Genomic DNA, 25,126 nt, shown 5'->3' on the forward strand with positions numbered 1-25,126 from the left:
GCCTGGAAAACTCTCCGTCCAGCCGGTGGCAAAACGTCAAACTCTAACCCCATCGCAAATCCACAATGCGACCCTTGTTGTAACTAAATAAAATGCCTTTTTACGGTGATTTAGTTCGCTTCAAACGATTTATCTTTCTTTGACGCTTAAATTTCGTCGGCACATCTTCATTCCAATATTCTAATTAACAATTAATTTTGATAATGGCCAGTATAGCCGCGAAAAGCAAAAAAGGAACAGTGATCCACAGAACGACCAGCGAGACCTTAAGATTGGGGGAGGACGCTCTTAGGGGCACACCGATACCAAGAAAAAAGTCACAGGTAACATCACCAAGTTGTTCTTTTCAAATAACAGGAGTGCTGACTAGATATGATATGGAAGACGAGTCAGCTGATGATCTGGACGAGAGTCATACCGATGAGATATCCAGAGTGACTGATAATGAAACACCGAGTTTTTCGGAGGATTCTAAAGACGATCAGCAAGTACCAAACATACCGTCAACACAACCAGTCCAAAATCAAAACCTATCCAACGCAAATTTAGCTGTACCTTCAGCAGAGAAGCATGTTCCAATCATAACCAGCGAGAAAGTTGAAAAAACTAAGTCGAACATAAATACCGACTTAGGAAGGTTTAGAGTAGTCAAGTTGGCCAGTATGGTGCCGTTCAGCAGAGGAAGATGGACTTGTTACGACTATTTGGACGAATCTGCTGAAGGAAAAGCAACCTTGAACATCAGTACATCCGTTACATCCATTTCTTGTTGGAGCACGGCATCCCAACCAAGCTATTTATATACAGGGTCTATATTAATGCCTGAGGATATACCAATTTTCGTCCCATTGTCTACCAACCATCTAGGACCATATTCGTCAGAAAACAATCTGCCAAAAACGCGCCATGCTAGTTTTACAAGTTATAACAGTATGGAGACTGTTATTAACAATTCTAATTTAGATTCTAACCAAAATAAACAAGTAAGTATTAGTTCAGTTTTTTCCTTTTGTACGCCAATTTTTTTTTGAAATGGTGTATCGGCGTTGGAAACAGGAAATCCCATGCAAATTTTGAACCGTCCAAATATTGGCACCTCTATTGATTTTAGAGCGAAATCGTAAATAGGTTTTTTAAAGGTCTGGGTGTGGTGAAAACACTTTTGAACAATTTTGGATCAACTGTTTTTAACTAATTTAAGATTTAGTTTTTACTTATAATTTTGTCAATGTCAAATTATACTTCCTAAACCTTGCCTAATTCTAGCGTCGACAGTATTCAATCATAGGTTAACAACTTAAGGTACGTTGATATGTGCTGGTTTTGCGTTGTTACCTGTTCAGATTTAGTTTAAAAATAAATGCAGTTTTTCTTAAATCAGTTAAAAAACGGTTTGTCAAAAATTGTCCAAATTTGCCATGTGTATTGGGAGCCAATATTTGAACAGTTCAAAATTTGTATGGAATTTTCATGTTTCCAACAGCGATGCACCACCCGGTATATAATATTATTTAACATATATACCCAATGATAAATTTTCACAGAAAATTGAATGACCCATTTAATTTATTTTTAAATTAGATATTTAAAACACAGTAGCTTAGATAATATATTAGTATGTTCATTGGGCAACAAAAACTGACCTATATACTGACCACTCAAAAATATAAAAATTTTGAAACCACAGAATTTATTTAAAGATCTGTTTATAGCAAATACATACTTGTATCAAATGTTTATGTCTTCTTAATTCATGTAATAAATCTTATTTCAGATTTTTCCTACAGTTGCTCAAAATGATAATTTAGTAGGCACTAACAACGACCTCGCAAGTTCAAATGACAATAGTTGGTAAGTGTTTATTTGAATTGATTTCAAATTTATAAACAATATAAATATATTGTAACAGACAGTAAACAACATATTTATTGAGTTTTCTTACTGATAAGTTAGTTTGACTAATGTCTTGTTGATGTTTTCTATATCTATTTGGTCTCAAAATATTTACATATAGATGCTGCTATTTCGATAAACATTAAAAATATTTCGATTTCTTTTAGTGTTCCATCTTCAACAACAATTGATACAAAAATCGAACATGCCTTAGTGAGTAAAATGTGGAAAAAATATACAGGGTTCGGCAAAAGTGCGTCGGGAATCTTTAGATCCTAGAATAAAAAACTTCAGAATTTTGTTTAAGTGCAAACCTAAAGTATGTACGAGGATGTATAAGAGGAAAATATTTTATCTTCTACAGTGGCTCAAAAATTGTGAGTGGGTCGCATGATTTTTTTTCAAATAGAAAAATTTTATTCCCTGTATATTATTGCATTTTTGGCTTTCTTTCTGATCACTTTACACAATCTGAAAATATGAGTAAATATATTTTGATATTTGCAGAGATATTAATAAATAAATAAAAAATATATATTTTTCGGGCTTTCTTAAAAAAAATATTACATATACAAGAACTGTCCTGAAATAAAAACTATATTAGGTCATTACTTTAGATGGTCTGTACTTACTTTGCTATAAATATGGTAATCGTAAATCATACAGGATGTTCAAAATTCTACGCCAAACTGTCTAAAACATAAAATAATTTTTCTTCCTTTTTTTAAATGGAACACACTGTATATTATTTTTTAATAGATGGTGAATTAAAAAATGAACATTTTTTGTATTTAGAGTATTTCAAAATTTTTAACAATTCCTCAGATATTTGCGGTTTTATATTCCCATACGGCATTTTCCACAGTAAATTTTTGTGAAAGCGACCCAATGATTTTTCTCTCGTATTTTACCATTGAAAGAGCCATATGAAATAATATTGCATGTAGCTGCCAAACCATTAAAAATTTTGAAATACTTTAAATACAAAAAATGTTCAATTATCAACAGGGTGTTCCATTAAAAAAAAAAATTAAAAATTATTTTATAATTTAGAAAGTTTGGCATAGAATTTTAAACTACCTGTATGATTTACGATTACCATATTTATAGCGATTACCATATATACCATATTAAACAAAATTCTTAAGTTTTTTATTCCATTAGCTACAGATGCCCGACACACTATTGCCGGACCCTGTATACTCTCATAAGCTTATTAAAATGGTTTTAGGACGTGGTAAAGAATCACCTCACCCTTGCTGTTCGCTTGGAAGTTGAAGAACTTAAAATTAAAATAAACGAATTGGTGGAACGCATATCTCATTTAGAATATGAAAACGACCTTTTGAGGGCAAACGTTACACCAGAAGTATTGGCTACATTGGGCAACATTAGAAAGCATTAATGATACAATTTAATTCTTCCAAGCCAGCTTCACAAAATTAGTTAACCCTTGACAAAAATTAATCAATATAAGAAGATAATCAGGAAGTATTAAAAGTATTACAAACTCGTCTTTCATTATTTAGCTAAATTTGTGAAGATCATATCTATAATCATATATTTAAATACTTTATTAGGTATGTACTTCCTTTCATGTCTTCTCTGGCTACTTTACTAAATTTTACAAGTAACTCACAGCTGTAAAGAATTGCTTATTCCAATTCTTTGTTTTATATTCTCTTTCATTATTTTATATTCTAAATGTACCTAGTTAGCAATAATAAGTCATTAGTAGAATTATATTTATTAAAAGGCACGACAACCTAAAAGAAATAACACTTTCAAATTAGGCTATTTATTTTTTATATAAAAATATTTGAAGGTATGTATATCACAGAATGGCTAAAGGAAAATTGATGAGTCCTTTTGAATAATAATAATTCTACTAAAATAAAAACTCTTCTAAAAAGAAAATATACTAATACCCTTTATTAGTTATGAAGCTACGCTTATAGATTTTTAATTTAGATTTATATATACATATAACAAAAAGATTTTTGATACAATTCAATCTAGAAATCTATTCCTAGATAATATGACTGAATCTGTGTTTTTTTCAATGTTATATAAGTATTCAAGTTTTAGTTTTTTACCTAATATATATCTAGACGTTAATAATAACTAAAGTAGGGGCATTTTATAACAACAATCAAAAAATAAAAATTAATTGTGAAAGTTCGCTGTACAAAAAATATAACACTTCCTGTTGGCCTTCGTAATGAAACATATATTCCAGTACGATATTACCATGCATTTAATTTTGTAATAAAATCAAAAGCATAATATAAAAAACTTGTTAATTTTGAAGTACCACTAAATGTTAAACCATAAAAATATCTCCTAAGATCTAATATAACCTAACCAACAGATTATGGCTACAATATCGTTAAAAATGCCCCCTTTAAAGTTATAGTATCTATATATTGTATTTTTTAAATTATGAAGGAATACAAAATCAAATATGAAACCAAATTGTTATCATATATGTTTCCATTTTATCTTCCAGGTAAATGATTAGTTATGTGAAGAAATGTGATCATACAGTAAAAAGGCCTATACAAATATACTGTGTTTTATTTACATGAACTAGAATTTAAAAAAAAAAAAATTAAAAGTAAAATTTCAAATTTGTTATTTATTATTTATAGATAAAAATAATAAATATAAAATCTTAAAGGATAATCTGAATTAATCGTATTATTATTCATTTAATTTTTATTTATTATATAGAAAAATAATTATACTTAAGAATTTCTCAGCGTTTAAAAGGTTACATTCAAATTACATATACCAAAATGTCACGTCCAATAAACTTTGATTTACTTTACAAATTGATAAATTAAAAAAATGTTGATGTAACGGATGTCCCCAAATGTTAATTAATTCATCAGTACCTTGATGCCTATGGAAAAATATAATTTTCTTGCTGTTCCTTGGTCAATATATTTTTTATTGATTAAGTTTTCGCAGTGAAATATATTATTCAGTCACTTCTAAAAATACATCTTTTGTTTAAGTTGCACTTTTTGTACAAAATGTTAGTATTCTGCTTTAAATTAAATTGATGATGAAATTTAACTTTGTTGTTACTTCTAATTGCTTAGGAGGATCAATACAGAGTAAAAGAGCAACTTGTTTGGTTGAGTAAAAATGATCAGCCAATACACTTTAAAATAACTAACAATAAATGTATATTTGTTGAGAATTTCTCTCAACCGAATTCGCTGAGATTTGAGATCGTCGAATAAATAGCGGAAGTACTACTTTCGTAGTAGATGCGGTTATTATGAACGTAAAATTTGAATTTGTGATATCAGCCGCCCTTGGTGACCTCAGCGTTGCGTAGATCGATAAAGCCGTCATTTTATTTGAACCGTTTTGTATGATATTACTAGTCTCCAGATGGCCGTACAGAGTGTGTCAGTAGTCTGTAGTTGGCGCTAAACAACCAATGTTATTCAAAAAGACGCGTTTCGTTTTCGATTTTCAAAAACGCCGCAAAAATGAACAACCGCAGATATAATCATGAAAAAAACAGTATTATACAACCCTTGCTCACAGGTTAGTTTCCTTGTTTTTTTTTTAAATTGCATGCTTTAAATTGCCGCAAATATTTTAAGACGCTCAAAATAAATTAGAGATATATCGATATAAAACAATATTAATATTTACTTGAATTCTCAAAAGTGTTTAAATTTTTCCGATTTTTCCGAAGGCTAACTGCATAGATGTTAGTAATCCCAATAAAAAATGCTTGTTTTTTAGATTTATATCAAATTACCATGGCATACGCCTATTGGAAATCGGGAAAAACGAAAAATTATTCAGTGTTTGACTTATTTTTCCGCAAAAACCCTTTCGGAGGTGAATTCACAATATTCGCTGGTTTAGAAGAGTGTCTAAAATTCTTAGAAAATTTTAGTTACTCTCGGACGGGTAAGATGTTTGTGATGAAGTGTCAGGATTTTTTTCTTTTCTGTATAATCCGAATTTATAGATATAGAATATCTGAAACAGACCCTTCCCTCTTCAGTCGAAGAAAGTTTCTTCGAATACCTCAGCAATTTAACAGCGAAAGACGTTAAAGTGTATGCCATAGCGGAAGGATCTGTTGTGTTTCCGAGGTACAGCAATGTCAACTCTTTTTTGAGGAATAGATATAGAGTTCACACGCTCAACATTCACTTTAATAATAGATATACAGGGTGTCATTGAAATGGTGTGAAAACGGGTGGTGATAGTACTCCTAAAAATAGTAAAAAAAGTTCCTATAAGTATAGGGCGGCAAATGCATATTAAGGGAGTTAGAGGCACTGAAAGGGTGAATTTAAAAAACGCTTGTTTTAAAGTTGTAGGCTTAAAAAACGAGATAAAATTTCGAAAAAAAATCCTCTGCCATAAATTTTGACCCTAAATCAAATGGTGATACTGAAAAATTATTTGGAAAAGCGGAAAGGGTAGTTTTTGCAAGGATAGGGTTTTTTTCGTGAATAACTTTTTTGAGGTTGTTTTTTTTTGCAACGTGGGTTCATTTTTTGAAAACTACATACTTTTTCCTACAAAAAACACACTCTTGTTGCACATCGCCCAGAGTCCAGAGCGATGGTTTTCGAGAAAATTGAAGACAAAGAGTTTGCTCTGATGGGTTGCTAACTGGTTAATCAACATAAACTTATGAAAGTTATGGCGAATCAAAAGTAACCAAGTGGTTATCAAATAATTAATTGAAAAATCAAAATTTCATGATTTTTAAAACATCTTATTGCTTTAAAAAACGAAATAATCCAATTACCAAAATTCCTTATTAAAATAATGCATTCCTTAATTCATTCATAGTAAATGTTCAAAGTGACCTGATCTTCTTCTTCACGATCTGCGTAGATACCCTGTGGAATATCCTTGGTGTTGTCCGAATTTGATTGGAACAATCAATAATGCGTTGCCGTAGTTGCTTTTCAGTATTAATCGGCACTGAGCAAACCAAATTTTTTTAAAACCAAAAAAGTTTATTTCGTTTTTAAAGCAATAAGATGTTTTAGAAATCATGAAATTTTGATTTTCCAATTAATTATTTAATAACTACTTAGTTACTTTTGAACCGCCTTAACTTTCATAAGTTAAGGTTGATTAACCAGTTAGCAACCCATCAGAGCAATCTTTTTGCTTTCAATTTTCTCGAAAACCATCGCTCTGGGCGATGTGCAACAAGAGTACCTTTTTTGTAGGAAAAAGTGTGTAGTTTTCAAAAAATGAACCCACGTTGCAAAAAAATAACCTCAAAAAAGTTATTCACGGAATAACCCCCTACCCTTGCAAAAACTACCTTTTCCGCTTTTCCAAATAAATTTTCAGTATCACCATTTGATTTAGGGTCAAAATTTATTGCAGAGAATTTTTTTTCGAAGTCTAATCTCGTTTTTTAAGCCTACAATTTCAAAACAACCGTTTTTTAAATCCACCCTTTCAGTGCCCCTAACTCCCTTAATATGCATTTTGCGCCCAATACTTATAGGAACTTTTTTTACTATTTTTAGGAGTACTATCACCCCCCGATTTTTTACACCATTTCAATGACACCCTGTACAGTAGAATTCCTCCTGATTTTAGATTTTTTTATTAGTGCGTAATCTATTAATTTTAATTTTCTGCCTTTTGAATAGCAATTTCTTAAAAAAAACTGAATTTTATTAAGTGATGAATTTTCTTTTAGAGTACCGCTGATTAGAGTTGAAGGCCCACTAATTATAGTGCAGTTACTAGAAACGACGTTATTGACCCTGGTCAATTATTCTAGGTGAGTTAAAATAAACTTAGGATTTCTACATGTCCGGGTTTTTAAGGGGTCCGGGATTTGAAAAAAATATCCGGGAAATCTAAACCTAAAAATAACTATAATTTAATTTTTCAACGTTCGAATTTCAGAAAAGATTTTAGAAACCCTGAATAATCTATTTCCTCTAAATTATTGTGAAATATTTATTTTATCTAAATTTATGACGAAAACTGCAGATTAAACTGGGTAAACTTCAACAAATCATAATTATTTTGAAGAAGAAAGAAATATCATATAAATTACAATTTAGTTAGTTTAATTAGTTAGTTAATTTAGTTAGCGTTGCTATTATCTACGATTGACATTATTTATTAAAACCCTTTTTTAGTTTAGTTGCCACAAATGCTGCTCGATACAGAATAGTGTCGGGGAATGTAAAATTATTTGAATGTGGTTTGAGTCGAGCTCAAGGTCCAGATGGAGGTCTATCTGCTTCGAAGTATTCTTATATAGGTATGTTTGAGATTATAGCTTGAATCCATATTGCGTTCAGTAATATTACTTTCAGAATACGAAAATACGAAACTAAACAATGCGAATTCACATTTTACCGTAATTTAATACATACGCCTTCTAATTTGATAAATATCATTTACTTTATATCTGACCTTTTGGTTTGAAATGTATAAGTAGTAATTAAAAAAATCAAGAAGCAATATTACAAGAGTAAAAATGAAAATAATTACAATTTTAAATGGGATTTACTATAATTACCCGGGATTACACGAAGTTGTAAAATACATAATGATTATCTCGAATCTTTGAAAGCTGCGACAGCCTTGATTATTATGTCATGATACAATTTATTTAGTTTGATGGTAACAAATTGTTTTAACACAAACAAAATTAAATTAGATTATCTATCTTTAAATATATATTTAAAACTAGGTTCAATTTTAGCCATGTTAAATTTTTCTTTTATATAATGCTTTTTCTATGCTTTTTTGCATTTTCATTATGGTAATAGAATTTTGATTGGATATTTTCCCATGTTATAACCGGTCATAAATAATTTAATATAACATCCATTTAAGGAAATAGTTATTTTATAATAATCAAATTCTGCAGCTTTAATATCAATTATAGGCTTAGGGTGTGGGGGCCTACGCTTATTATTATAAATTTGCTGATTTATTTCCAAATCCATAATATCTAATTTTTAGTATAACATAACAAAGTAACAAAAATAAATTTAAACGATCTATAAATATCGTTAAGTTTTGCAACTGTTTGTTTTCGATCTATATTTATTTTTTCTTTCGTAAATATACACTGCGAACAAAAAGTATTCTATAATTTGTTATTTAGCTATATATTTTTTAGTTTTGAGTCTCTGTGTATTTTTTTTCCTTTTTAATATTTTTTGTACTTCATATGCCCAAAATAAATACAATCAAGAAATACTTGATAAATTATGCCATACTTTTTGTGCTGAAAACAACAAACATAAATCTATCAATTCATTTTCTGGTATAGACTTAATTAGAAATTAAAAAAAATATATAGGTTCCGTGCCAGGCATTTAAAGCTGCAAAATTAAGTACAATAAATTAGTTGAAAGCTTCGAAAAGCTTTTTGGCAATTTTATTAACGTTTAAAATTAGTATTTAAGAAGAAAGTTCGCGCCTGGCACGGAACTTTATTCAATCCCTTCCTGCGATAATGAATATGCACAGCCTTTTCCCAGCCTTCGATTATTACTACTTACATTAATAACTGAAAATTTGCCAATTTTAAATCCATTCCAACAGGAAAAACATATTTTTTTAGAAGAAGAGCAATAATTATTGCTAGTTAATGCTCGTATTTTGGTATTTACGATAATACTCAGTCAATAACGTAAGTACCAATTCCATCGGATAATATCGTCATAGCCCGGATTATTACGAAGATGGCCATGAATTAAGGGCGATGTTGAAAATGTTACTTATTTATTTGCAGTTGTCAGTCAATTGTCAGGAAATGGCAATATTTAACACATAATATTGGGAAATGCTGAAATACAACAGCTATCAGCAGCAAGAACAACATAATTATTAACATTTCTTCAATGTTTCTGTTAACCCTTTAAACTCAACTCTGATTTTGACATTCAATTTTAAAATTACATTCAAATCAGACCAAAAACAGAGGGTCACGAAAAAAGGTTGAAACCAAAGCAATCAAAACTCATTCGTGCTACTTCGTGGTTGAAATACCAGCCTCTAGACACAAAATAAAGAAAAACATTGCCCACATTAGAACAGGCAGTAACGTCAATGCCCGGGCAAAGTCGTTATACACCTACTACACTATGCGGAAAACAGTCCGAACCAAGTCAAGGTCGTGTTTCCTCGTCTAACTTTGTCTCGTTTCAGCTTATCTCCGGTTGTCTTGACCTACTTTCAGTTCTTAAAAACCTATCTCCGCTTGTCTCGTTCAATTTCATTTTGTAATAATAAATTAGTATATGAAATTTGATATGTTATGTTTGTTTACGGCCTTAATTGATTAATACAACAGTAGTATTGCTCGATGAGTAGCAATAATTATTACTAGTTAACGCACGCATATAGGGTATTTACGAGATTGCTCTGATTACTAGCTGATTGGAAAAACGATTGATTGACCCGATGTCAACAAAAATATGGGCCACGGGCATTTTTTAAAAGCATTGTTCTCTTATTATAAATATAAATATTTCCAGAAATATTTCGTGAAACATTTCGGGCATAGTGTAGAGGGTGTTTTAAATCTATAGTATTTCTGCAGCTTACCAATATTGTCCGACTCCTTTGGATTTTTACGTTAATAATAGTCATATATAAGTATATTTTATAGTAATATACCGTGACAGAAATCCTTTAATCCGTACACTAATCCTTTTAGGTGGTTTAGACGCCACTAGCAATGTACTAGCAGGCAAATGGTTTGGCATACCCGTCCAAGAAGTCCATGCTCACAACTATCTAATCCCGTTTAACTCGTTTTCTGAATTGGGGGACACGTTTTTGGAGCCGAAAAATGGGGGCCAACCGCGGGAGTTACTCAAGCTAGTCTTGTTCTGGAAAGACAAGCTGTTGAATTTATTTGACGAGAGATACAATGAAACAGAATATGGAGAATTGGCAGCTCTTATATCTTACGCCTTAGCTTTTCCTGATGGTTTTATAGCTCTTGTTGATACGGGTGATGTAGAAAGGTAACAGAAATTCATATATATTTTTTAGATTTAATAATATCAAATAAACAAAAATATTGGTACCTATAAATATTAATAGTAGCGGAGCTCAAGATGCTAAATGAGAATTTAGGGGAACTATTGTATTGTGAAAATTAGATGCTGAAGAGAAACAAAAGTTATATGATGTATGCTCTTTTACTGGTAAAGGGAGAGTGTACAGGTTTTTAAAAATGGGAAAAAACGCAACGTCACAAAGAAATACCTGGGCGTTTCAGGGTTTAATACCTATATGCAAGTGCAACTTTATGACTCTTCTATTTCCTGCTGCCCTACACGAACGACCCTGTATAAAAGGTTCATGGTTTGATGAGGGTACTTAACAGGGTGCAAGCGCTTTTGAAAATCCTAAAATTCCTACTTGGGCTCCTCGACTAAAATTTATTTATTACTAGCGTTTACCAGCGACTTCGTTCGCGTCGAATTAATCATTTGTAATGATGATGATAAAGCAAAGCAAGAATTTCCATTAACATACAAACTGGATAAAATGTTCTCACATTTATGTCAGCATGAGAAAAAACAATATGGCGATATTATTATATAACTTGGTAATATTTGAGGGGTAGTTTCATCTCGTTGAAATTTGGCTTTCGAAAAATCCGTTTGCCAAAAATAAGCTTTTTACGTCAAGCAGTTTAAGCAGAATCGTGGTTAAGAAATTAGCCAACTTTTTTAAACACCCTGTATGATTTTTTAAAAAAATTCAAATGTAATATGTAAAAAAACCAAATAAATTATGCTTGTCCAAGCGTTTTCCCGAAAGACTAACCGTGTTTGAAATAACAAATATTTTAATATTTGAGGGGCGTTTTTACCCTCTTGTAATTTGAGATTCGAGAAACCCCTCCTTCTCGAACTACACCCCACAGTCAATTCGTTTGCCAAAAATCAGCTTTAAATGTCAAGCAGTTTAAGCAGAATCGTGATTACTCAATGGGCATATTTTATGAAACACCCTGTATAAATTTATAAAAAATCTTAAAATATGTAAAACAACAAAATAAAATATACGTTTATTATTATTATTATATATATATATATATATATATATATATATATATATATATATATATATATATATATATATATATATATATATATATATATATATATATATATATATATATATATATATATATATATATATATATATATATATATATATATATATATATATATATATATATATATATATATATATATATATATATATATATATATATATATATATATATATATATATATATATATATATATAAGATTTTTTGACAGCTTGTATCATGTATATTGAATTTTCTTCGCTTTGTTATTGATTTGCTCCATAAGATTCCATTTAGACATCTGATTATTTTTTTCGCATTAATAATCCTTTTCTCTATTTCTCTTAGAAAGAAATAGAAAAAATCTTAAAATATGTAAAAAAACAAAATAAAATATACGTGTTTAAGCGTTTTTTTCGGAAACTGCCGTTTTTTTAAATAAAAAAATATTGTAATATTTGAGGGGTGGTTTCACCCTCTTGGAACTGGAATTTCGAAAAAGCCCTTCTTATCGAACCTCTACACCCTAGAATCAACCTGTATGCCAAAATTGAGCTTCTTACGTTGAGTGGTTTGAGCAGGATCGTGATTAATCAGTATGTAAGGATTAAGGTCTTAAGGATTTTATCTATTAGTAAAGATTATTTTACAATAATTTGTATTATCACAATTAATTTTTGTTAGATGACAGAAAACGCAACGATTACATGTATGAAGCTATTGACCTTTATTGAAACTGTTCTGATTAGGAAAGTAAACCCTTATTTTATGTTCTAATGTTCAAAACAAGCTTTTTGTTTCAATATGATATAGAGAGTGCTTATGCTTTGTTTCTGTTGTGCAGTCGTTAAAGTGGATATGGTAAAATTTATTGATCTCCTATTGAATCTAGTCGTAAAACCTACACAGTTGAACACCTTACCTAATGTTATTTCACGACAGACAACACAGGATGTATCTATAAAACATTATTGATATAAATCATCAATTATTGATACTTTCTTGATTGTTACGGATAGAAAAATAAAATACTAATTCAGTGCCGCTCGAATGGCTTAAGTCGTATCTTGGCAACAGAAGGCAGCTTGTGAGGATTGATACGTCTATGTCTTCTTGTAAGCCTATAGAATATGGTGTCCCTCAGGGTTCAGTACTTGGCCCTATTTTATTTCTGGTGTTTATCAACGACATTGCAAATCTAGACATTAGTGGTAAAATCTGCCTCTTTGCGGACGATACTAGTTTCACTTGGAGCGGCCCAGATGTTACGGCACTATGTAATACTATATCCAGTGACTTACGCACCATTAAATCTTGGTGCGACTCTAATCTCCTATGCCTCCACCTTTCAAAAACTAAAGTTTTGTCATATAAAAGTACTATACAACCTTTTGTATTTAATAACACCAGTATTGACATCGTGAACTCTGTGAGATTCTTAGGACTTGTTGTAGACAACTCGTTAAAATGGGACTTGCACATCGATGCTTTATCAAAGAAACTAAGCTCTGCCTGTTTTGCGCTAAGATCAGTTTCTAAGGAACTTAACTCATCAACCTTTAGAATGGTCTATTATGCCCTTTTTGAGTTGCATCTTCGTTATGCCCTTCCATTCTGGGGTACTTGCTGCGCGACAAAATTTGATCGTATTTTCAAACTTCAAAAGAGAGCAGTTCGATACTTATTGGGACTAAACAGGACTCACTGCCAGAATTTCTTTAAAAATTTCAAAATACTGACTCTTCCTTCCTTATTCATTTTTGAATCCCTTTGCTTAATCCGCAAGCACATATTCTCTATTCCGGAAAGGCCTTCTCACAACTATCCACTTAGGAATGCGGAGCACGATATTTTTCTGCCAACCCAGAGCTCAGAACTAGTTAAGGGCTCAATACTGTACAATGCCAGGAAAATGTACAATCATTTGCCTTCGAATATCAAGTCACTTTCATTCTTTCCCGCATTTCGCAAAGCTCTGAAATCATACTTACTGGAGAGAGCCCTATATGCGGTAAACGACTTTTTTGTTGTTGTTTAATCATGAACAATTTTGAATTTTAAAATGTTTGATCATCTCACACACTGGTTAAAGGTCTAGTATTTAATATTTAATATTTTATAACTCTTGATTTAATGATATATAACATGATTTTATCCATTTACAGTTTTCCTTTTGTTCTGCAATGTCCATATATGTTTTATTTGTAATTTTATGACGTATTTTTTTTTGAATTGATTTGTATTGTATGACATTTTTTTATTATTTGTATATTTGTTCTTGTGCTTTTTTGTTTTGTGAATGCTTTGTCGATGAAGCTGTTTTGGCTTTTTGTACAATAAAGCGTTGTTTTTTTTTCACCACTTTACTTTTAACACTGGACCAGCGTTTCGCTAACCAGCTAATGTCAGCATCATCAGTAGATGATTACAATTAAACTATTATCTACAACTGTCTCGGTGAATAATAGTTGTTGTGCTTTATTACTATACACAATTTTATAATTGACATCTTAAAAATTATTTTTAAACTACGGGATAACTCTCTAATAAACGGTATTGAAATATAGTTTGACATATATCAGAACGTATATATAGGTATATCTATATTGAGAAAATTATATATTTTTCTATTTATTTTTCAGAAGTGGATTGATCAACTTTTGTGCAGTAGCTCTAGCTTTAAACGAGCTTGGCTACCGTGCTTCAGGAATCAGATTGACCAGCGGTGACCTGGCTTACATCTCCAAAGTAGCCCATTCTTATTTTTCGAAAATCAAGTCAAAATACAACATACCATGGTTTGAAAATTTGACAATTATGGCAACGAACGACATAAACGAAGACACCATCATCAGTTTGAACGAGCAAAGCCATAAAATCAATTGTTTTGGCATAGGTCCATATCTAGTGACGTGCCAAAAACAGCCTGCACTAGGTTGCGTCTACAAGCTGGTAGAACTGAACAATTGTCCTAGGCTAAAACTAAGTCAAGATCCGTTCAAAGTTACCATGCCAGGTAGCAAAGAGGTTTACAGACTTTACAGTGATAGTGGATACGCTTTGGTAGATTTATTACAAAGATCCACAGAACCCGCTCCTAAATTACACGAAAAAATTCTGTGTAGGCATCCGCTTGAAGAGTCGAAAAGAGCCTATATGATGCCGGTGAAGGTCGAAAAACTGTTAACTCTGTACTGGGAGAATGGCAGGATTGTACAGAAACTACCCAGTTTAAAGGAAATCAAAGAAAAAGTAAACAATTCACTCAAAGCTTTAAGAAGTGATATTAAAAGGAATATGAATCCTACGCCTTATAAAGTAAGCTTTAATCATGACTCACATAAAATACAGAATTTTTCTCATGAATAAGTCAAGGTTTTTAAGATTTAAAAAACTCGTTACAAGTACATTTTGTTATTAACATATAAAAATATTAAGTTAGTTAGTCAATGACCTGGTACAGGCATTTTTAAATCAGACAATAGAAAATTGTTACCTACTCTCAATATTTTCATAAATTGAATTATATTTATGCATAACATTTCTCTGAAACTGAATAATAAAATAATTCGAAAAAAATCCAATTTAAATATTTCGAATAATTTCTTACAATAAAGTAAATTTGTAAATCAAGCGTGCAGTAGATTTATCAATAAAAACTATGTCTTTATTCTTTATTTAGAATCCATGGAACAGTATAACTCAGAAATAATGACCGTATTATTTAAGTCTCTTTTTATTATTTTTCAAAAGAGATTTTCGATTTTTTAAAACTACAAATTCGTTTGCATTGTTAATTACTTTATGAAATATAAATTAATACGTGCAATGACTTGTAAATTGTATCTTGTTTTCCTTTCTACTAATACAATTGGAAATTCACCACATAACATATCTATTTGTCAATGAGAAAATTTTATCCCAAACAGCTGGTCAGATAATGAATTGTTATAATTTGTTTATATTGCTAATGCTAATGGAGAATATTTTTTCTGCTGCTAACTAATAAATATATTACCTTTACCCATATTTTTTTCCAAAATTTTTATAATCCTGTTTTGCTTAGATATGTTTCTCATAAAAAAAATCTTATAATAAATCCTTGACTCTCTTTCATATATATTATTTGTTAAATCGAAATAATTAAATTTTTATATAAAACAATTTAGCACAATTTTAACCAAAATTAGTACCTATTTATTTGAAGGCGGACTCTGACGACTCGTGTACTTGGCAAGTATTTTTGAATTGAAACTTCTTTATGCGCGTTGGGAGTAACAATTCAAGGCCCTGACACTCGGCCTTGAACGACGGCCGCGAGACGGCCGTGACGCGCGAGCCATGCGCGAGCTAGCGAGAGGAAAAGTGATAGCGGCAGTGTTGCCAGAGCTACCCCATTCGGGGTAGATCTACAACTTTGTAAAACAATTTAACCCCGCTATCTCGTGATAATCTACCCCGATGAATAATAAGCTTGTGGCAACAATGAATAACGATCTGTGTCATACGCGGCTAAGAAATTCACTATAACAAACTTGATATTGTACCAACCTTGTGTGCTAGGAAGTAAATTTTCATGCTTTAGGATTAAATTCTGTATAGATGCCCGACCCATCTTGTATACCCTGTATACCAATACAAATATTTGTCAAGTATACGAGTCATGAGAATCCGTCTTAATATATTTTGTCTATTTTTTATTAATGTATATTTTTTTATTACAGGTAGCAGTGAGCGACGAACTTTATCAGTTTATTCATGACATTTGGTTGAAAAACGCCCCCATAGAAGAACTTTTTTAGGATAATAGCACTAAGGAATATAGATTCAAAAGCTCAAGGAATTAATTAACTATATAGTGAATATAAAATTTATTATAATTATATCCAAAAAGTTTAAACAGTTGTTGATGTAATTTTTTTATATTGTTATTTTTCATATTAATTTTTAATAAATATTGTTGAATTTTTTTATTGTGTATTTATTTTACATCGCACTTCATTCAAATCAAATTAACATATTGGCTAGTCTTAACAGAAAGTACTGCTCAGAAAGACTAAATTTATATTATATAATACATTTTAGAGGAAACAAAGAAAAGATTGTAATGAATTCAGCCTAGTTAAATTCACCTTGAAGTTAGAACAAACTATAAAGAAATATTTATGAAAGAAGTAATTTACCGAAAAGTCAAAGTTCATAATATAAATCAAAGTACACGGCTCTCAACACTTATCAACTTTGTAAAGTTAGCTTTAAAACAAGCCAAGTTAATACCAAGACCATCTGCATTTCTACACTAATTGAATATCGTCATATATAGATAAATAATGATTAAAATGGGTTAATTGGAAGCTAACAGGTAATTAATGTAAATAATTCGCTTTACTTTATTACAAAATCAATCTGGTTACGCTATAATATATCGCAAATTTCGAAAAATTTAAATATTAAATACGTGAAACGTAATGCTAGTATAAAAAACACAAAAATGGGGTAAATAAATTTAAATATTAATTAAATTTGAAGAAATTAATCTTCTCAACTTCAAAACTTACAAAATAGATTTTAATAAATTGGCTTTGAAATAACGATTGATGATACTCCCCATATCTTCATTTCCAAGCCAGCTCTGACGCCTTTTTTTTCGATCGAATGGTATTTATTCAAACAACATTCTCTTATGTTGTTTAGACTACTTCTCTAACAATTTCAGACACACGGACTACAACCATTTTCAAAAAGATATATTTTTTTTGTATATATATGAATAAAGCATTCTTATACATTGTATATGTACTTGGATTGTGTCTGAATTTACCACAGCTTCCCCTTTAATACACTGAAACTGAACTCAAAAGAACGCTATTATGATGTATATATATATATATATATATATATATATATATATATATATATATATATATATATATATATATATATATATATATATATATATATATATATATATATATATATATATATATATATATATGAATGCTAAAAGGCATCATAATAAAAAATACCAAACGTTTTTCGTCAATAATTATTGATAAATATAGTGCTGTATATTATATATTCGAAAGAGGAAATGACATTTAACATCAAATTAAGTTTATACGTGTCAAATCACACCTGAAAAAAAGTATACCACAAAAAAATGATTAAAAAGAAGAAGATGGACTGAAGGAAGTGACATTTGAATGTTAAATAGTTGTGTGGTACTTTTAAAAAGGGTGGTACGGTATCTAGGTGGAGTACCTCTCAAGGACGTTCTGTCTTGGCAGACAAAGCAATTAGCTTATTTACTTCGATAGAATTTTTTATTACTGCGACAAAGCCGCTTTTGTAGTACTTTTTTTGCAGAGCTTGTGTTATATTATACTGTATGATCAAAAAAACGGCGTCAGCGATGGCTATGAAATGAAGATAGCTGTCATTTTATATGTAAAATTATATAAGAAATGTCATTGATCGACATTTCCCAGCCAACTGGACGCCGGTTTTTTTTCGATCATACGGTATTTTTACGATATACAAGGTGGTCCGAATTGCATTCGGGAAACTTAGGCAGCATATTCTACAGATAGAAATAAATGAGAGAGTTTATATAAATATGTGTCCTAAATTGGGGGGTTTAGGATACATGGTCCTTAGTTTTGGAGATACTGGTTGTAGAAGTTTCAATTTTATTTCGATTTTTTCCAAATAATTTCTGAACTAACGTCGATACTTGGATGAAAATTGGTGTCTGGGAGTTTTTGACATGAGAAATTTGATTTTGATGTCAGTATGACTCCTCTGCTTGTAGGAGGCGCCACCTACATGTTTCTTAACTGATTTGAAGAGTAATAACTTTTTGTCCGTACCTGTATAAAACTACTGAGTGAGAATATATACATTTCCGTATTTTAAAATTTTATCAACATGTATCATTTTTGTCAGTTATGACATTTATCGACTACTTCGATTCCAAATATCTTGAGAACCATCACTCTTAGCGATTTTTACTAAGAAACGGTTTTTATGTTAAAAATCACGGAAATGTATATTTTTTTACTCAGTAGTGTACCTAATACAGGTATGTACAAAAAATTATTATTCTTCAAAACTTTTCTGCTGTCGAAGTTTCCCGAATACAATTCGGACCACCCTGTATAGTAAGAAAGAAATAATATATTAGAAAAATATATTACAGTAATATACAAGGTTGTTTGATTGTGTATTGATGATGGCCCTATATTTTTTTCAGTATATTGTTCTTCACAGTTTTGTTCTTATTGTGTATAACTTCCAATTACATCGAAATATCCAATTATAGGCATATGGTTGTATTGTTTTGCTGGCCAGTCTATTAATCAAATTACGATTACAATGATATGAAAATAAATGCTGCTGATATGTGACCAACGCCTACAAAACCAAACTCTTGTATCGGTAAATCATACTGTAGGTACGTAATTGTGTGTTTGCGTTTGAGCAAGATTTATATAAAACAATGGCCATATAATTAGATTAAATTCATTATGCTAACGAATGATGGGTGTATGTATCTTGTGCTACGCGCACAAAGAAAATAACAAAAAAAACATATGGAAAGATATATTCAAACTATTTGCAAGGGCGTGTCTTTATAGCTACAAATTATTTGATGTGTTACGTACGAAGATTTATAGGATCCCAAGTCTTAGTGGAAGCTATCAGATGTACCAGGAATATGAAATGATTTATGCTAGTTAAGATAATTTAATAATAAAAAGTATACATTGTAAGACGACATTTTATTTAAGTTCGTGTTTCTTAGTATTATATTACTCTTTCCCTCTGATATATATATTTTTTTAACAAAACAACATAAATATTTAAGGATAGGATCATGCAATAAACTAAACTAATTGTTGAGAAGTAATTACGGATTATTAATTATCCTTTAATTTTTCCATTTATTTCATAATTATGCCCCGCTGTAATAAAGTAATGCGAATAGGTCAATACTAAAATAATTTAATTAATAATAGTTTTTCTACTATTTCTACTCCATTACTTATTATTGTACAACATAATAATTAATTTATTATAGTTGGAGTTTAGTATTAAACCAAAAAGGTTCTAAAATAACTAAGCGAAATACATAATATCTGTAATTAAATAATTAATAACAAAAAAAAGAAATCTTATTGGTTAGCATTGTGATTTTAGTTTTATTTTGTGTGTTAAAACCAAAAGTTTTTAGTTTTTTCACCCATTACTCAATACATTTTATAAAGAATAAAATAAGGGAGCTATACCGGGTGCGTCTCAAAAGTGGCTCAACCCCTATAACTTTTTTATTTTTTCAGATAAAAAAAACGAGATTTGGTATGTTATTGTATGACATAAATTAGGATTGATTGACGAATTCAATTGTTTTTAGTCACTTCCCGTTTCACCGGAAATGTCTACAACTTTTGATTTTTAAATGGTACCCTCGGTATTTTTTTACTTTATACGATAGAAAATGACGTTCTAAATAGAGTGACATATCATATGTCAACTTTTGACATTTTCGCTTTAAAAAAAACCGTATTTTAAATTTCAATCTAGAGTGCCATGGCATTGTTAAAAACACTAATTTGTAATCAAGGAGCCTTGGAAAAATAAATTTGATCGTCTAATGCTTTCCGTTTCTTGCCCTGACCAGTTAAAAAATGCCTAAATCGTATTTTTAATCATATCTCAAATTTTTCAAATTGAACGAAAGTGGCTCATTAGAATATTTGGAGAAAACATTTTTTACGTATAATTGGTACCACACACTTGGTATTTCGAGTCATATTGTCGTTATGAACCGCATGTTACAATTTCAAATAAACCATATGAGAAAATGTCAGAAGTTGACATATGATGTGTCATTCTATTCAGAGTGTCATTTTCTATCGAATAAAGTAAAAAAAACCCAATGTGCCATTTAAAAATCAAAAGTTGTTGTAATTTCCGGTGAAACCGGAAGTGACCAAAACCAATTGAATATGTCAATCAATCTTAATTTATGTCATATACTAATATACCAGATCTCGTTTTTTATCTAAAAAAATAAAAAAGTTATAGGGGTGAGCCACTTTTGAGACGCACCCGGTAGAGCTTTTGTTTTATAGAAAAAATGCTGACATTCAGAGGATAGCTGTTACAATGCTTGACATCAACAAACTAATGTTAGATTTGCTTTCGAAAGCAAATTACATGCCACATTTGACAATCCTTTCTTAACTCCCTGTTAAAGCTCTTAATTCTCAAGTCTATTATTTTAGACTGGTTTAAGATGTTTTTTTTTCATTTTTGAGTTTTCAGTGATTTAGTACCTCTTAATCGAGATTGGTCTGGTTCGATTTGCAGATCTTATTTAAGAAGTCTAAAAATAAAATAAAATTTAATCTAATTCACAGGCAGTTCTTTTAAAGTCAATAAATTAAAGTTAGATTTGCAACTTTGCAACATGCCAGATTTAGCATATTTTAATTATGTTCTTATTCTAGCTAATTTCATTTTAAGAGAAGGTATTTTAGTTAGAGGTTCTTTTTATCAAGGGAAAAATTCTAAACTCTCAATTCTTAAGTTGATTTTTTTGAGTTTTGGGTGTTCATTTTTTGGTGTTTTAATATCTGTTAATCGAGATTGGTCTAGATGGCTACGCGGTCTCTTTTAAGACGTAAACTAATCGGGTACATACTGATACCTGCAAAGCAATAAGTTGATATCACCTTGAATTCGATGCTTGTTTGAATTGGTTAGTGGGGGAGCGTTTCAGCTAAGTTTTCTCTTTGGGGCTCCCCTCCTTTGTACATTTCACTAAAGATTCAAGAACCACTTTTATTTCTTCGGCTATTCAGTTAGTGCATAACCGCGATTTTGTGCTGTCATCACATTTGAGGAGAATTTTAACGAATTATTTATGGGTAAAGTGCATTAGCTCCTGCGTGTGATTACACGGATTATATTAGTGCTTAGTGAAATAGAGAGAGAGAAAAAATCGAACAGAAAAATCATGCTGCCAATTCACGTCGTATTTCTTGTACTTTTATCCACTTTCTTCTTTGGTAAGTTTGTTTGTTTATATATTTTCCCTTTTTGTTTACTTTCGATTTTAATCGTTCATTTATGTATGTGTAAAAATATTAACGACTAAGCACGCATACATTCTCAAGTGCAGTGCTATATGTGTTAATATAATTAGGTCAGTGTTTCAAGTAATTAGCTGAGTGAATCTGAATGTATTTTTTCATTCTCTGAAGACTCTCACTTTGGTATAAAAATATGAGTTTTATGCCTTATAAAATATTTAAAGTTAATCTATAAATTCAAAAATATCTAAGTGATTATTGAACAGAAATACGTTTTTGAAGAGATACAGACATTTTCATTTCAATGACACCATTAGAAATGAAGTAAGATATTTCGTAGATTTATTTATTCTTATTTTATCTATTTATCTTCGAAATTACTATAATTTGTCATGAATTACATCTACATCTAGAAACAAGGTAAAGCCATAATGATCTATCATTTCGTGTTCTTCCTTTTCTAATTAATAAATATCCGTAATTTCGGTAGAAAATTATCTAAAAATCAGCCATTTTTTGCTAATTTTAATACAAATTCAAGGTTCAGAGATAAATAGTAAACGTTGCCATAAATTTTAAAAAATTTCAGCATATTGTAGAAAATCTTGTGGAGATTTAGAATAATATATGCCTTTAATGATTTAAATATTTTGGTATTGCGCGAAAATTTATTTTTTGATGCCTTGCTTCTGAGAGATTTCTGATAACGTTAAGGCTACAATATATTTTTTAATTATAAGCTGTTTAACGAGTAAAAAATTGTTTATTATGTATGAAAAAAGTAGAAATTTTTTTAAGACTATTAGGAAAATAATCAATTTTGTTATAAAATTTTATTGATCTATCAATGAGAATTAATCAAACGGCAAAGTCAATTACGCATTTGCGATTTATGAGCTTAATGAAAACGTTTCATAATCAAAACTAACTGGTAAATTATGGATAGATTGTGTTAAAAAGCCTAAAGGAGCAGTTAAAATTAGCGATGCTGTTAAGTTTTGCATCTATTGAATCGATTCGTGAGAATTGTTGGCGTTCTCTCAAGAACTTATTTGTTTTATTTTACTTAAGATGACTGTCACTGTTATATAATGTTTTCTTACTTCATTTTAAAGCTCGGCATACAATGGTCGATTATTGTACTGCATTAAGTATGCTTCGTTATTCATGAAAGATTGCATATTAATTTTAAACAGAGTGGTAAAAGAATTAACAGCTTTTAACTGAAGAAAAATATCAGCCAGATAAGGTAATAATAATTAGGTATATAACTATCTGTATTTAAAGAGGTTCGCGCCATACAATTATATTTATTATGCTAGTAAATATGGACAAAATGTTGAAAAAATCAAGATATAGACACAAATTAAACTTACCTATTACAAAACAGCCAAGGTAAAGCTTGTAGCATCGCCTTGACAAAATAAGGTTACCTTTGGTTAGGAAATACTTGGCTAATTAAAAGCATAGAAATTAATTAAGGAATTAATTCTAATTAAAAACATGTTTACCATTTAAATACTCCAAAATCAAAAACTAATCAAAATATTTACTGTTACCGTACAAAACCATTTTATCTTATTTTTTTCCTTTGCTAGAACCTCTTCAAAATGTAATTTTAGGTTTTAAGAATATCTGATTAAAGGATCTATTGTATTATGGCTTCCTGTAGAACCGGAAGGCGCAAAAATCTTGCTAGAATTTAAAAAAAGTGAATAACCTACATTTCGTGTTTTTACTTTTACTTCAGACAAAGCCAAGTTCATAAGTATTCTTTTTTCGACTTGAAATTGTTTCCACGAGAAAAACTCTTACTTTTATTATTCATTACGTTATTTTTTTTAAATATTATTTATTTTTTGATTAGTTATGTTTTTAGTCGCGTAATTATTTATTTACCTTTTTATTTCATTAATAAAATAATTATAATTAAGTAAAAAATATAAGCAAAAAAACACAAAGAACTAGTAGAAAGTATTTAAAATATCTAAATACTACAATCATTCAAGAACACTATTTTTTGACCAGATACGTCTATTGGGTGTTCCATTTAAAATAACGAAGAAAAATTATTTTATATTTTAGAAATTTTGGCGTAGAATTTTGAACACCCTGTATGATTTAAGACTATATTTATAGCAAAGTAAGTACAGACCATCTAAAGCAAACACCTAATATAGTTTTCATTTCGGGACAGTTCTTGTATTTTTAATAATTTTTTTAAAAAAGGCTGAAAAAATATATTTTTTATATATTTACTAATATCTCTGAAACTGTCAAAACTTATTTAAAAAGATCTTAAGATTATGTAAAGTGATCAGAAAGGAAGCCACAAATGTAACAGTATACAGGGTGTTCCATTTAAAAAAAATTATCCTGATCCACTCAGACTTTTTTGAGTCACCCTGTAGAGGTTAAATTATTTTCCTGAAATACATCCTAAATCCTAATGCATACTTTAGGTTTGCACTTCAACAAAATTCCTAAGTTTTTTATTTTAGTAGCTACAGATGCCCGACGCACTATTGCTGGACCCTGTATGTTAAAATGACAAACTATTTACCTTAGTTTTTTTGTAAAATAATTACTCCTATAATTTATTTTACAAATTGTTTATTATATTACAGTTTTACAACTAAACAGAATACCTATTACTACATAAAATTGTTATAAAAAAACCTTGAAGGTATTTTGTTTATTGTCTATATAACAGTACTAATATTAAAAATGTTAATGTGGTAGTAAATGTTGGCTTTTAAAAATAAATCTGATAGCGCAAAAAGTAAAAGTTGAGCGTTTGAAATATATGAAAATGTCTTTAACCTCATTTTCCGTTTCATAAACTATTAAGAAACGCTACGCTAGAATAATTGGAGTTATTTGTGAAAGAATGAGATGGAATAACAAAGGACTGCGACAATTAATTCATAATTATGTACTAAAATATGTTCTAATAAATTGCTGGACTGAAAAAAAACTCATTTAACATAAAAACCTGGTTTGATATCTATGTGCGTTTCTTTGTGAAAACTAACTG

The 25,126-nt window shown here is 30.0% G+C and overlaps 3 protein-coding genes across 7 annotated transcripts in view; all 3 read left to right on the plus strand.

Moving 5' to 3' along the window:
• The first annotated feature begins 18 nt into the window (after window positions 1-18).
• LOC115876614 (protein bunched, class 2/F/G isoform-like) lies at window positions 19-4,444 on the plus strand. Its single transcript, XM_030892447.1, has 4 exons — window positions 19-983; window positions 1,775-1,851; window positions 2,061-2,106; window positions 3,125-4,444. The coding sequence occupies exons 1-4, from the start codon at window positions 204-206 to the stop codon at window positions 3,296-3,298; spliced, it is 1,077 nt and encodes a 358-aa protein (XP_030748307.1). The 5' UTR covers window positions 19-203; the 3' UTR covers window positions 3,299-4,444.
• A 616-nt stretch (window positions 4,445-5,060) lies between these two features.
• Window positions 5,061-16,961, plus strand: LOC115876615 (nicotinate phosphoribosyltransferase-like). The gene is made up of 8 exons (XM_030892448.1): window positions 5,061-5,457; window positions 5,662-5,832; window positions 5,894-6,020; window positions 7,607-7,690; window positions 8,058-8,182; window positions 10,598-10,910; window positions 14,635-15,310; window positions 16,717-16,961. Exons 1-8 carry the CDS (start codon window positions 5,400-5,402, stop codon window positions 16,792-16,794), a joined length of 1,632 nt encoding a protein of 543 aa, XP_030748308.1. The 5' UTR covers window positions 5,061-5,399; the 3' UTR covers window positions 16,795-16,961.
• Window positions 16,962-21,840: 4,879 nt separating this feature from the next.
• LOC115876616 (flocculation protein FLO11) overlaps window positions 21,841-25,126 on the plus strand; it is a 36,452-nt gene continuing 33,166 nt past the window's right edge. For 3 of the 5 annotated variants that reach the window (XM_030892449.1, XM_030892451.1, XM_030892453.1), the window contains exon 1: window positions 21,841-22,065. In XM_030892449.1, coding sequence (XP_030748309.1) covers window positions 22,014-22,065 — 52 coding nt within the window. In that variant the 5' untranslated portion in view covers window positions 21,841-22,013. The remainder of the gene's footprint in view (window positions 22,066-25,126) is intronic. The other 2 variants (XM_030892450.1, XM_030892452.1) reach the window with 1 other exon arrangement.

This window comes from Sitophilus oryzae, unplaced genomic scaffold (assembly GCF_002938485.1).
Source record: "Sitophilus oryzae breed Bouriz unplaced genomic scaffold, Soryzae_2.0 scaffold_1440_pilon_pilon, whole genome shotgun sequence".
NCBI lineage: Eukaryota > Metazoa > Arthropoda > Insecta > Coleoptera > Curculionidae > Sitophilus > Sitophilus oryzae.